This window comes from Ornithorhynchus anatinus, chromosome 17, assembly GCF_004115215.2.
Source record: "Ornithorhynchus anatinus isolate Pmale09 chromosome 17, mOrnAna1.pri.v4, whole genome shotgun sequence".
In the NCBI taxonomy this organism is placed as follows: domain Eukaryota; kingdom Metazoa; phylum Chordata; class Mammalia; order Monotremata; family Ornithorhynchidae; genus Ornithorhynchus; species Ornithorhynchus anatinus.
Window position 1 is genome coordinate 2,071,224 of NC_041744.1, and position 14,646 is coordinate 2,085,869.

A 14,646-nucleotide genomic window follows, 5' to 3' on the forward strand; every position below is an offset into this window, starting at 1 on the left:
ATGAGCGAGGAAGCGGTGGCTCCTTTTCCCGGAGAAAGACCCCCGGCCAGGTAGGTGGGCCACCCCCTCTCCGGGACCCGGCCTCCGGGAGGGATGCGGGAGGAACGAGATGGGGGACGGCGACCTTGTCTACTTCCCACCCGGGTCTCCTCTCCCAGCCCTGAGCACGGCGCTCTGCACACGGTAAACGCTCTATAAATACGATCGATTGAATGAATAAATAAATGCATATATCTGTATATGCCTGTAATTTATGTATCTATCTTTTATTTATTTGTTTATTTATATTAATGTCTGTCTGCCCCTCCGGACTGTGAGCTCATTGGGGGCAGGGAATGAGTCTGATGTTCTAGGGTCCTCTCCCAAGCATTTAGTACAGCGCTTTGCACCCAGCAAGTGCTCAATAAATATGATTAATAGTAATAATAATAATGAATGAAGTGTGGGATTTGTAAGCGCTTACTTACCAAGCACCGGGAAGATTACAAGGAAATCAGGTTGGACACAGTTCCTGTCCTACATGGGGCTCGTGGTCTTAATCCCCATTTTACAGATGAGGTAACCGAGGCGCGGAGGAAGCGAAGCACTTGCCCTAGGTTGCCCAGGAGACGGGTGGCAGAGCCGGGATTAGAACCCAGGTCCTTTTGACTCCCAGGCCCGTGCTCTATCCACTAGGCCACGCGACCGGGTCAAGGACCTCGTGGCAAAACACAGGACCCCCCTCCCTGGCAACACTCACACACACACACTTCGATCCTCGTGCCCCCCCCCCGAGGCAGGATCCACCCGGGACCGGGTCGGGGTCCCATAGCAATAATTATAATATTATCATTTTATTCTTTAAGCGCTTACTATGTGCCAGGTACTGTTCTAAGCGCCGGCGTAGATACGAGATAATCAGATTGGCCAGAGTCCCTGTCCCACCTGGGGCTCACAGTTTTAATTCCCATTTAACGATGAGGAAACTGAGGCCCAGAGAAGTGAAGTGATTTGCCCAAGGTCAGAGAGCAGACAGGTGGCAGATTAGAACCCGTGTCCCAGGCCCGCATTCTGTCCGCTAGGCCATGCGGCTTCCAATAGGTCACGCAAGGCACGGGATCCCCTTCCCCGCTACCCACGTCCCTCAGGGCCCGGGGTTAAAACCCGGCCAACCCCGGGCGGCGGGCCTTGGCGGGACCCGGGGCCCCGGGGCAGCGTGAAACTGTGAGAGGGGGGCAGTTGACCCGTCCAGGGGCGCATCGGTCCGGACCCCGGGGCAGACTCTTCTTCCCCCCCTCCCGCGTCTGGCCGCCCCACCTCTCGGCTTCCATCTTTCAGCCTCGTCCCCGGGCCCGGGCCGGGGCCTGTCACAGAGGAGGAAGGCCGGGCTGATAAGCACAAAAGGCGACATTATTCGGAGGGGCGCTCCCGCCTCCCCCCGGCCCCCGCCTGATGAATGGAGTATTGAAAACCCGACGCCCGGACTAGATTATTTTTCATCCTTGTCCCGCTGAACCGTTTGTGTGCCGGGCCTCCGGGCCCCTCCTGAGGTCAGGTCGGTCCACCCCGAGCTCTGCCCGGAGAAGCAGCGTGGCTCAGTGGGAAGAGCACGGGTTAGGAGTCAGAGGTCATGGGTTCGAATCCCGGGTCCGCCACCTGTCAGCTGGGTGACTTGGGGCGAGTCACTTCATTCATTCATTCATTCAATAGTATTTATTGAGCGCTATTACCTCAGTGACCTCATCCGTAAAATGGGGATGAAGACAATGAGCCTCACGTGGGACCACCTGATTGCCCTGTATCTACCCCAGCGCTTAGAACAGTGCTCGGCACATAGTAAGCGCTTAACAAATACCATCACTAGTATTATTAAGTGACTTACCCGAGGTCGCCCGGCAGACAAGTGGCGGAGCTGGGATTAGAACCCAGGTCCTTTGATTCCCAGGCCTGGATTCTTTCCAATAGGCCCCACTGCTTCTCAGGATTCTATTTAAAAATGTTAGTATTTGTTAAGCGCAGAGCACTGTTCTAAACGCTGGGGTAGATACAGGGAAATCAGGTTGGCCCACGTGGGGCTCACAGTTAATCCCCATTTGACAGATGAGGGAACTGAGGCCCAGAGAAGTGAAGTGACTTGCCCACAGTCACACCGCTGACAAGCGGCAGAGCCGGGTTTCGAACCCATGACCTCTGAGTCCCAAGCCCGGGCTCTTTCCACTGAACCCCGCTGCTCTCTCTCTATCCGCGGGGTGGCTTAGCAGAAAGAGCACAGGCTTAAGAGGAGGAGGAGGACCCGCGTTCGTATTCCAGTTGTGCCGCCCACTCGCCGGGTGACCTCGGGCAAGTCACTTGGCCTCTCCGGGCCTCTGGGTCTCGTCTGCAAAATGGGCATTCGACACCTGTCCTCCCTCTCCTCCACTCACACTTTTCTGCCGGCTGTGAGGAGGGTGGGCGGCCCGGGCCCGAGGCAGGATGTGGACGAGGGGTCGGCGGCGAGACTGGCGAGATGGTGGCCCCGTGAGAGGGTTAGAGGAGAGAAGCGTGCGGGCCGGGTGGCAGAAGGAGAGAACTCTCGGGTCCCCTGTCCACCTCCCACCACTGGCCGGGCTCCCGGGGAGGAGCCGCTGATCTCGGCTTTCCAATCCACAGCCCGTCCCGCTCCCGGAGAGGCCCCCGGACCGTCACCGCCGGGCCCTGCGTGCGAGGAGTCGAAATGCGCATTGGTCCCTGCCCCGTCCAGAAGACCAGAGCGTGGAGTCCGGCCCCCTGGACCGTCCCCCCGTTCCTGCTCCCCTGGGCCTTGTTCCTTCTCCTCCTCCTCCCGCCAGGTGAGCTCGTCTTCCTCCCTCTCCCTTCCCTTCGTTGTGCTGTACGCGGTGTCCCGACCTGTTTTCTCTCCCGCCTCTTCCTTTCCCAGTCCACTCGCACCACAGAGAGCTGCTCCTTTATTAATCCCACTATTATTAATAATGGTATTTGGTAAACACATAGCAAGGCGCTGTAATAATAATAATAATGTTAGTATTTGTTAAGCGCTTACTATGTGTAGAGCACTGCGCTGGGGTAGATACAGGGTCATCAGGTGGTCCCGCGTGAGGCTCACAGTTAATCCCCATTTGACAGATGAGGGAATTGAGGCTCAGAGAAGTGAAGTGACTTGCCCACAGTCACACAGCTGACAGGTGGATTCGAACCCATGACCTCTGACTCCCAAGCCTGGGCTCTTTCCTCTGAGCCACGCTGCTTCTCACTGTACTGAGCGCTGGGGTGAATACGGGCAAATCGGGTTGGACACAATCCCTGTCCCGCCTGGGCTCACAGTCTCAATCCCCATTTTCCAGATGGGGTAAGTGAGACCCAGAGAGGTGAAGTGACTTGGCCAAGATCACACAGCTGGTGACATTTCTTCTACCCCTTTGCTGTCAGGCCCGAAGAGGTGCCCGGTGGCCCGGCCCCCATTTCTGGGTTCTACCCCTAATAATAATAATTATGGTATTTAAGTGCTTACAACGTACTGGACACTGTACTAAGTCCCGGGGTGGATACAAGCAAATCAGGTTGGATACAGTCCCTATCCCGCCCAGGGCTCCCAGTCTTCATCCCCATTTTGCAGAAGAGGTAACTGAGGCCCAGAGAAGAGAAGTGACTCGCCCAAGGCCACACAGCCAAGTGGCAGAGCAGGGGTTAGAACCCATGACCTTCTGACTGCCAGGATTATGCTCTATCCGCTCCACCTGCTGCTTCCATGGCCCTGAGGGCTCCTCCCTCCTCAATTCCAGGGCCCTGCCTCGATTTCCCCTGCCCAGCTGACCCTCACATGGGCTCGTGGATGGGCTCGCGGGGGGAGAGAAGCAGTCATTCATTCATTCAATAGCATTTATTGAGCGCTTACTATGTGCAGAGCACCGGACTAAGCGCTTGGAGTGGACAATTCGGCAACGGTGATGGGCTCACAAGTCCAATCGGGGGAGACAGACGGACAAAAACAAGACTACTTAATCGCGATAAATAGAATCAAGGGGATGGACACCTCATTAACAAAATAAATAGGGTAATAAAAATATAGACAGATGAGCACAGTGCCGAGGGGAAGGGAGAGGGGGAGAAGCAGAGGGAAAGGGGGCTTAGCTGAGGGGAGGGGAAGGGGGAGCAGAGAGGGAGCAGAGGGAAAAGGGGAAGCTCAGTGTGGGAAGGCCTCCCGGAGGAGGTGAGCTCTCAGGAGGGCTTTGAAGAGGGGAAGCGAGTGAGTTTGGGGGAGGCGAGGTCGTGGGCCGGGGGTCGTCGGCGGGACAGGCGAGAACGGGGTGGGCGGCAGAGGAGCGGAGCGTGCGGGGTGGGCGGGAGAAAGAGAGAAGGGAGGTGAGGTGGGAGGGGGCGAGGGGATGGACAGCCTTGAAGCCCAGAGTGAGAAGTTTTTGTTTCGGGCGGAAGTTGATAGGCAACCACTGGAGGTCCTCTGGACCTCTGGACAGCTGGCTTGTTTGGCGAGGGCTTCCAGGGTGGACCTCGGGCTTTAGAGGAGCAGCGTGGCTCCGTGGAAAGAGCCCGGGCTTGGGAGTCGGAGGTCATGGGTTCGAATGCCGGCGCCGCCGCTTGTCAGCTGTGCGACTGTGGGCCAGTCACTTCACTTCTCTGGGCCTCAGTTCCTTCATCTGTAAAATGGGGATGAAGACTGGGAGCCTCACGTAGGAGAACCCGATGACCCTGTATCTCCCCCAGCGCTTAAAACAGTGCTCTGCACATAGTAAGCGCTTAACAAACACCAACGTTATTATTATTATTGTTATTATTATTATTAACGTAGGTGAGCCAAAGTTTGGGTGGCCACAGCTCAGGGCCTAGACTCGAACAAGACGTTACCGGAATTGGACGCGAGGGGGCGCCCTTACCCCGTAAATTCCCGGGCTGCCATTCATTCATTCATTCATTCATTCATTCATTCATTCATTCATTCATTCGTATTTATTGAGCGCAAACAGGGTGCAGAGCACTGTATTAAGCGCTTGGGAGAGTACGACAAGAAGGATAAACAAACACATTTCCTGCCCACAACGAGTTTACAGTCCAGAGGGGAAAACAGACATTAATATACATAAATTACAGATAGATAATAATGTTGGTATTTGTTTGGTATTTGTTAAGCGCTTACTACGTGCAGAGCACTGTTCTAAGCGCTGGGGTAGATACAGGGGAATGAGGTTGTCCCACGTGAGGCTCACAGTCTTCATCCCCATTTTACAGATGAGGGAACTGAGGCCCAGAGAAGTGAAGTGACTTGCCCAAAGTCAGACAGCTGACAAGTGGCAGAGCCGGGATTCGAACTCATGACCTCTGACTCCAAAGCCTGTGCTCTTTCCACTGAGCCACGCTGCTTCTCTGATAAACAAATGACCATCCCCACCTTAAGCACCTCAGGAAGAGAGAGGGACTTAATAGTAATATTAATAATAGTTACGGTATTTGTTATGCGCTAACTGTGTGCCAGGCACTGTTCTAAGCACTGGGGTAGACACAAGGTAATTGGGTTGGACACAGAACCTGTCCCACATGGGGCACAGATCAATGGAAAGAGTATGGGCTTGGGAGTCAGAGGTCATGGGTTCGAATCCCCTCTCTGCCACTTGTCAGCTGGGTGACTGTGGGCAAGTCACTTCACTTCTCTGGGCCTCAGTGACCTCATCTGTAAAATGGAGATGAAGACTGTGAGCCTCACGTGGGACAACATGATGACCCTGTATCTACCCCAGAGCTTAGAACAGTGCTTGGCACATAGTAAGCGCTTAACAAATACCAACATTATTATTATTAATTCCCATTTTAGAGATGAGAGAACTGAGGCACAGAGAAGTTAAGTGATTTGCCAGGCTTCCATCCAGTCCTCCAGTAGGGGAAGTTTTTTATCTTCACCAAGAAGCAGCGTGGTCTAGTAGATAGAGCATGGGCCCGGGAGTCAGAAGGACCGGATTCTAATCCCAGCTCTGCCACTTTTCTGTCCGTGACCCTGGGCAAGTCACTTCACTTCTCTGGGCCTCAGTTATCTCATCTATAAAATGGGGATGAAGGCTGAGCCTCCTGTGGGACACGAACTGTGTCCAACCTGATTAGGTGGTGTTATTGTTATGATTATATTTGTTAGGTACTTACTATGTGGCAGGCAGTCTACTAAGTGCTGGGATGGATACGAATTGGGATGGACACATTCCCTTCCACATGGGGCTCATGCTCTCAAACCCGGGCTCATGGTCTCAATCCCCATTTTACAGATGAGGAAACTGAGGCCCAGAGAAGCGAAGTGGTGACGCAACAGACAAGCGACGGAATCAGGATTAGAACCCATGACCTTCTGACTCCCAGGCCCCTGTTCTATCCACTACACCGTGCCGCTTCTCTATCTACCCCGGGGCTTAGAACAGTGCTTGACACTTAGTAAGCGCTTAACAGACAACATCGTGGCTCAGTGGAAAAGAGCCTGGGCTTCGGAGTCAGAGGTCGTGAGTTCGACTTCCGGCTCTGCCACTTGTCAGCTGTGTGACTGTGGGCGAGTCACTTCACTTCTCTGTGCCTCAGTTCCCTCCTCTGTAAAATGGAGATTAACTGTGACCCTCACGTGGGACAACCTGATTACCCTGTAATAATAATGTTGGTATTTGTTAAGCGCTTACTATGTGCCGAGCACTGTTCTAAGCACTGGGGTAGACACAGGGGAATCAGGATGTCCCACGTGGGGCTCACAGTCTTAATCCCCATTTTACAGATGAGGTAACTGAGGCACAGAGAAGTTAAGTGACTTGCCCACAGTCACACAGCTGACAAGTGGCAGAGCTGGGATTCAAACTCATGACCTCCGACTCCAAAGCCTGTTCTCTTTCCACTGTGCCACACTGCTTCTCTCCCCCAGCGCTTAGAACAGTGCTCAGCACATAGTAAGCGCTTAACAAATACCAACATTATTATTATCATTATCATTATCATTAGCTGTCCGAGGGCAAAGGCAGGGACCTCTGGCCCGGGTTGTCTAATTTGTCTAATCCCCTTCTTTTGCCTTTCCAGCCGGCACCCTGGAGCCCACACCGCTACCTTTCCCAGGTAGGCCCTCCCAGCTCCCCGGGACAGTCGTCCCCTGGACTGTACTAGGCACCCAGTACATCCAGAGCACTGGACTGTGCTCGGAGCGCTGGACTGAGCGGTTTCCTGGTCTCTCCCACCCCCGGCCTTGCTACAGCGCCTAAATCTGTAACCCCCCCATGGGCTCAGCAATGTCCACCCACCAACATCCTTCCTCTCCCCGCTGCCTTAGCTGGACAGTGACATCAGTCCCTCAAACCTTCTGGGAAAACTGGAACCCTGGTAGAGGATGGGGGATTTCGGGGGGCTTGACCCGGGTCACACAGCTTGGCGAGTGGAGACAAAGGAGAGTGGGGGTAGAGTAGGAAGGGCTGGACGGGACCCTTCGGCCCTCTGGGGCACCCCCAATTATTCAATCATTCGATTATTCAATTTATTGAGTGTTTACCGGGTGCAGAGCACTGTACTGAGCGCTTGGGAGAGGACAATATAATAATAAACGGGCACATTCCCTACCCACAACGAGCTTACAGTCTAGAGGGGGAGACTGACATCGATATGAATAAATAAATAATAATGTTGGTATTTGTTAAGTGCTTACTATGTGCAGAGCACCGTTCTAAGCGCTGCGGGAGATACGGGGTAATCAGGTCGTCCCACGAGAGGCTCACGGTTAATCCCCGTTTTACAGATGAGGTAACTGAGGCCCAGAGAAGTGAAGTGACTCTCCCACAGTCACAGAGCTGACGAGTGGCAGAGCCGGGAGTCGAACTCACGACCTCTGACTCCGAAGCCCAGGCTCTTTCCACTGAGCCACTCTGAGAGATAAAGACATAAGTGCTGTGGGGTTTGGGGGGGGAGGAATGAAGGGAGCGAGTCGGGACGACGCAGATGGGAGTGGGAGAAGAGGAAAGGGGGGCTCAGTCAGGGAAGGCCTCCCGGAGGAGGTGGGCCTTCAATAAGGTTTTGAAGTGAGGGGGGAGGAATCGTCTGTCAGATTTGAGGAGGGAGGGCGTTCCAGGCCAGGGGTAGGAGGTGGGCGAGAGGTCAGCCGCGAGATAGGCCTCGCCCCTCCTCGCCCCCCGACCCTGCTGCCGGTGCCCACAGAAGTGAGGCTGGCGAGCGGGCGGAGCCGGTGCCAGGGCCGCGTGGAGATCCTGCACAACGGCTCCTGGGGCACCGTGTGCGACGACGACTGGGACCTCGTGGACGCCAACGTGGTGTGCCGCCAGCTGGGCTGTGGGCACGCTCTCCCCGTGCCCACGGCCCTGATGTTCGGCCAGGGCCGGGGGCCCATCCTGCTGGACAACGTGGACTGCAAGGGGCGGGAGGCCGCCCTGAGCGAGTGCGGGAGCCACGGCTGGGGCGTCCACAACTGTTATCACTACGAGGACGTGGCGGTCGTGTGCAACGGTGAGGACCTGCCCCTTCCGGCCCCCTGCCCCACGGCCCCCCAGCTGGAGGAGGGGTGCCCCCGGGGGGGGGCCCGGACCTACCCATGTCACCCCTCCCCGGACCCCCACTTCATCCCCACAGAGACCGGCCCGTTGCCGTCGTCTTAGCGTGTCTGTGAGGCGCTGGGAACAGAGAGGGGAAGGAGCCGGGGACAGGGGGATGCCTGGATGACCTCTCTAGACCCTCTGGGTCTGAAGATCTCTGCTTCTCAGCCTCCACCTACCGCCACGGCTCCCCGCTAAAATCCTCGACCGCATCTGGGTTTTTTTTTTTAATGGCATCTGTAAAGTGCTTCCTATGTACCAGGCACTGTTCTAAGCCCTGGGGTAGATACAAGCTAAGCAGGTGGGACCAGACCCAGTCCCACATGAGGCTCACGGTTTTAATCCCCATTTTCCGGATGAGGGAACTGAGGCCCAGAGAAGCCAAGTGACTTAGTTAGATCACACAGCAGAAAAGTGGATTCTGGCTCCCGGGACCGTGCTCTATCCGCTAGGCCGAGCCGTTTCCCCTTCAGCCCCATCCCTCTTTTCCAGAGCTGCTGCCCACCCTGGTGGGAAAAGTGTTGACCAGCAGAGCGACCCCCACCGTGCTGCTGAATGGGAAAGGTGAGCGAGGGCACGCTGTTTCCTGGACCCACGGGGAGTCGGGGAGAGGGCGCTGAGACCCCAGAGTCCGGGTGCACTGTGGTCCCGCTCTCTCCCCCGCCTCTCCGGGGCCTCCAGGTGACGGCAGCCTCCGCCTGGCCAGGGGCGGCACGCCGTGCCAGGGCCGCGTGGAGATCCTGTACCGGGGCACGTGGGGCACCGTGTGCGACGACGACTGGGGGCTGCCCGACGCCGCCGTGGTGTGCCGCCAGCTGGGCTGCGGCCGGGCGCTGGCCGCCAAAACCAACGCCTACTTCGGCTACGGCACCGGCCTCATCGCGCTGGACAACGTGCACTGCGAGGGCGGGGAGCCCCGCCTGGCCGCCTGCCACAGCCTGGGCTGGGGCATCCACAACTGTGGCCACCACGAGGACGCCGGCGTCGTCTGCTCCGGTGCGGGCGCCGTGGAATACCCCTTCCCCGGCCCGTGGACACGGGCCCCGGGCGAGGCCCCGGCAGCCCCCCACGCCCCAAAAGTACCCCCAGAGTATCCCGGTTCATGCCCGTACCAATCGATCCGTTCGTGTTTATTGTATGCGGGGCACTGGGCTACGCAAGTGGGTGAGTGTAAATCGAGGTCGGAGACACGATCCCTGCCCACGGGAAGCTTCCGGTCTAACGGGGGAGGCGGGTTTTACAGCTTGGAGGAAGAAGGGCTCGGTGGGTAGAGGATGAAAATGGAGATGTTCAAACCACAAAGAGAACCGCGAGTCCCCGAGGGCTGACGGAGGTGATACAAAATAATAATAATAATGTTGGTATTTGTTAAGTGCTTGATACAGGGTCATCAGGTTGTCCCACGTGAGGCTCAGTCTTCATCCCCATTTTACAGATGAGGGAACTGAGGCACAGAGAAGTTAAGTGACTTGAGATGTTAAAAGTGAGGCGAAGGTAGCAGAAGGTGTAAACTCAGGACCCCTGGGAAGGAGTGGGGGCGTCACCCCAGACCACTGAACCACACGCCCTCATCTCCGCCTTCCTGGCCTCGTAGCGGTGCGGGCTTCGGGTGGTCCGGGTGGAGGATGAGGGGCCCGCCAGCCCGTTTGCCGTCTCTGTCTCGTCTGCGTTCCCGCCAACCTCCCTCCGTCTCCGTGCAGGGAACGGCATCTCCTCTACCACGACTCCCCCGACCTCGGCCACCCGGGACCACCGAGGCGCCCTCACCGCAGCCGGCACGGGTAAGGAGCCCCCTCACCGGTGCCAACCACCCCCTCGGAGAAGGGGCATCTCTCTGCCCGGGACCAAAGTTGGAATTACCGCCTGAATCTGGCCGGGGCCCCTGGGGGCTAGGTCCAGGTTCTTGGGGAGACCGGAATTGGGGAGGCGACAGCCACAGCCATGCCAGCTGGGAACGGGGAGCAGGGAATCTTGGAGGATTCCTTATTTCCATCTCCTTTTGGGGGATCATGACTCAGAGCTCGTTGTGGGCAGGGAACGTGTCTACCAACTCTGTTACATTGTACTTAGCGAAGGAGCACGGCCTAGCGGATAGAGCCCGGACCCGGGAGTCAGAAGGACCTGGGTTCTGATCCCCGCTCTGCCACTTGTCTGCTCTGGGACCTGGGGCAAGTCACTTCACTTCTCTGGCCCTCAGTGACCTCATCTGGAAAAAGAGGATGAAGATGTGGGACATGGACTGTGTCCAAGCTGATTAGCTTGTATCCACCCCAATGCTTAGGACAGTAAGCGCTTAATTAATACCAACAACATCATTATTATTATTACTCTCCAAGCGCTTAGTACAGTCCGCTGCACATAGGAAGCGCTCAATAAATACCACTGGTCGATTGATTTGATCACGGTCAAGAAAGAGTTAGCCTTCCCTGAATTGTCCGGTTAGAGGGGGTCTCGCAGGTCCCCGTTTCTTCCTCGCCTCCCCTGCCTCATTCTCCTCAGGGGTGGGCGAGGGGCATGGGCTGGGGCTAGATTAGAGGCGGGTAGGCCTGCAGTTCAATTGGGGTCAGGATGGTGGGCGCCTCCTTTTCCTGGGTCCCCGGGAGGGTTTATGGGGGCGTTCTCCACTCAGGCCGGCTTCCTGCCGTCTCTCTGGGGTCCCAGCCCGTGGGACACCCCCTCCCCGATCCGCGTGTCTCCACAGTGACGGATGCTGGAGACCGGCTCTCCCCGGGCACCGAGCTGCCCCTGACGGCCCAGCCGGGTCCGGGGGACAAAAGTGAGTTGGAAGGGTGGGAGGGGGCCCGGTCTGCCTTCGATGCCCACTTCCAGGGGCAGAAGGTGGGCATCTGGGCCCTGGGAGAGTGGAGGGGGAGGAGGAGCAGGGCCGAGCTCACCCTGCTCAAGGCTTTCTGCGTGTGGGATGGTGGGAGGCAGGAACTGGGGGCGAGGGGCCCTCAGCTCAGGCCCGGAGTGGGCGTTGGCCTCCGCCCCCGTCGTCCCCTCCTTCCCCCCCGAGCAGGTGGCAGCCTGCGGCTGGTGAACGGGAACGGCAGCTGCCAGGGCCGTGTGGAGGTGTTGCACCCGAGCGGCTGGGGCACCGTCTGTGACGACGACTGGGGCTTCCTGGACGCTCAGGTGGCCTGCCGCCAGGCGGGCTGCGGGCCGGCGCTGGGGGCCACCGTCCTGGGCTACTTCGGCTACGGCACCGGCCCGGTCCTGTTGGACAACGTGGACTGTACCGGGCGCGAGGCCAGGCTGGGCGACTGTTTCCACCTGGGCTGGGGCCAGCACAACTGCGGCCACCACGAGGATGCGGGCGTCATCTGTCTCGGTGAGCGGGGCGGGGGCCGCAGGCCGGGGAAGACAGGACCCCCGGGCCGCCTGGAGGGGGCTACGAAGGGGGGAGGTCCGGAGAGGCCCCAGTCTTCCCCATGCCCAGCCTGGGGGTGTCCCCCGGCGGAGCCCCCGCCCCGGCCCAGTCCTAGTACCCCCGGGGACTCTGTCTGGTGCTGTCTCAGGACCGGAGGAGGCGGGAGATCGTGTCGGAGAGGAGGGCCCTGAGGTGACGACGGCGGCCGTCCCCCCTCCCAGAGACGGTATGGACCCCCCCCAGCCCCTTCCCCATGCTGCCGGATCTGGCCCTCGACTCTTTCTCCGACAGGGCTCCTGGGACGCTGGGAGGACGGTGTGCAGGTTGCCCTCCTGGACGTCCGCCCTCACTGATAGGGATGCACCCTCCAAAATCCGACTCTCCCCCAGTGACCCAGCACGGGCCATCCAACACCCCTGCCTCGCCTCTCTCCATCCCCGACTCTCCCATAGTGACCCAGCACGGGAATCCCCGACTCTCCCCTCTCCCCGCTGACCCAGCACGAACCATCAGATACCCCTGATTCTCCCTTCTCCATCCCTGACTCTTCCCCAGGGACCCAGCACGGATGTCTATCAGTGAACTGATGCAATCCCCCATTTCTCAGCTCCCCAGCCACCTCAGGTCCCAGACTTTCAGTCACCTGGTCCTCCAACTTCCTGGGCTCCTCCCTCCTCCCCAATTCCGCAGCCCCCCCCAGCCCCTCCGCCCCCGTCCCCCTCAGATTTCCAACACCCCCAGCCCGCTCTGGTTCTGATCCAAAGTTCTCAGGACCCGCAGTGAGGAGCCCGGGTGGAAGGGAAGGGTCTGGCCTGGGGCCTGGACAGCAAGCTTGGCTTCATTCATTCATTTATTCATTCAATCGTATTTATTGAGCGTTTACTGTGTGCAGAGCACTGTACTAAGCACTTGGGAGAATGCAATAGAGCAATCAACAGACACACCCACTGTCCACAACGAGTTTACAGTCTAGAGGGGAAGACAGACATGAATAGAACTAAAGGGCAGATAATAAGTGCGGTGGGGCGCGAGTCAGGGTGATGCGGAGTGGGTGGGAGAAGAGGAAAGGAAGGCTTATTGTGGTCCTTCCTGGCTGGGGCCCATTCCGTGCCCGCCCGCCCCCTTATGAGAAGCAGCACCCGGTGGTCGTGGGTTCTAATTCAAGCTCTGCCACTTGTCTGCTGTGTGATCTTGAGCAAGTCACTTCACTTCCTCCGTGCCTCAGTTCCCTCATCTGTAACATGGGGAATGAGAGTGTGAGCCCCATTTGGGAGAGGGACTGTGTCCAACCTGATTGACTTCCCCCAGTGCTTAGAACAGTCCTTGGCATATAATAAGCGCCGAATGAGTGCCTGCTGTGTGCAAAGCACTGTCCTAAGCGTTTGAGGGAGTGCAATATTCATTCATTCGATGGTATTTATTGAGCACTCACTTGTGTGTAAAGCCCCGTACTAAGTGCTTAACAGCAAACAACAACAGTATAACAAGAAACAGACGCATTCCTGCCCACGGGGAGCTCGCAGTCTAGAGGGGGAGACGGATATGAATAGAAATAAATAGATAGATGAATACCGTAATTCTCGTTATTATTAGGCCACCTGCGCCTGGTGAACGGCAGTCACCGCTGTGAAGGCCGCGTGGAGCTGTTCCTGCACCGGCAGTGGGGCACGGTGTGTGACGACGCCTGGGACCTGCGGGCCGTGCGGGTGGTCTGTCGCCAGCTGGGCTGCGGCCGGGAGCTGGAGGCCCGCGGGGAGGCCCGCTTCGGCCCCGGGGCCGGCCCCATCCTCCTGGACAACGTCAAGTGCAAGGGGGACGAGGCGGCCCTGCTGCGGTGCTCCCACATCCGCTGGGACGTGCATAACTGTGACCACTCGGAGGACGCGGGGGCTCTCTGCCGCCTCCGGTGAGGCCCTCAGAGCCCCCGCTGACCCTCCAGAGGGGAAGGGGCACCCCAGCCCCCGTCGGGGTTGGGATGGTCGAATGGAGGCAGCCCTCTCTTGGGTGACCGGAGGTTAGGCTGGGGGTAGCGGGTGAGCCGTCCAACCCCTGCCCGCTGCCCCATCTGTCTCTGGAAGGGCCCCGGATGGGACAGGGAGTCCTGACAGGGTGTGGGGGGAGATCCGGAGCGTAGGAAAGGGTCCGTGGGGAGACCGGGTCCGGACCCGGGGGCGGTCTGAGCCTGGCCGGGGGCAGGGGTGGCACATTTAGCATTCCCCACTTGGAGAGCTCTCTCTTGCCCAGCCCCGATCCGGCCCCCCACCCCACCCCCGGCCCCCCGGCCCCGGCCTCTCTGCTCCGCACTTCCTAGGGAGCAGGATGAGCCAGCATCCCCGCGGACACGTGCCCGGCTGCAGGGCGGGGGCCGGGACGGGGCCCAGGCGGTGGCATCTCAGAGAATTTGGGGGTGACTGGGTGCCGGTCAACCCCACCCTGGGAGCCCAGCTTTCCCCCAACGGGCAGAGGAGACCCTGGGCGGGAGTGGACGGGGCCAAGGAGCAGCCAGCAGGGTGGGCTGCCTTACCGCCGTGGTGCTGCCAAGTTGGCACGGTGCCCTTCTCTCTGTCTAGGCGGGGCAGCTGCCAGGCGGGAGAGGGCTGGGGGGGACGTCTGGGTCCACCTCCTTCCTCCCCCCACCAAGATGTAGATGCAAAGCCAATAAAGAATGGTTTTTTTTCCGGTCTCCCAGGGAAGTTGTGATTAGGCAGGGTCCCGGAGAGGCCGACATGAGCC

At 58.4% G+C, this 14,646-nt stretch overlaps 1 protein-coding gene across 1 annotated transcript; it reads left to right on the top strand.

Annotated features, from left to right (window-relative positions):
- SSC4D (scavenger receptor cysteine rich family member with 4 domains) lies at positions 1-14,047 on the top strand. Its single transcript, XM_029082774.2, has 9 exons — positions 1-50; positions 2,629-2,807; positions 7,030-7,065; positions 8,152-8,457; positions 9,036-9,107; positions 9,225-9,713; positions 11,560-11,874; positions 12,062-12,139; positions 13,507-14,047. The coding sequence occupies exons 1-9, from the start codon at positions 1-3 to the stop codon at positions 13,821-13,823; spliced, it is 1,842 nt and encodes a 613-aa protein (XP_028938607.1). The 3' UTR covers positions 13,824-14,047.
- Positions 14,048-14,646: the final 599 nt, after the last annotated feature.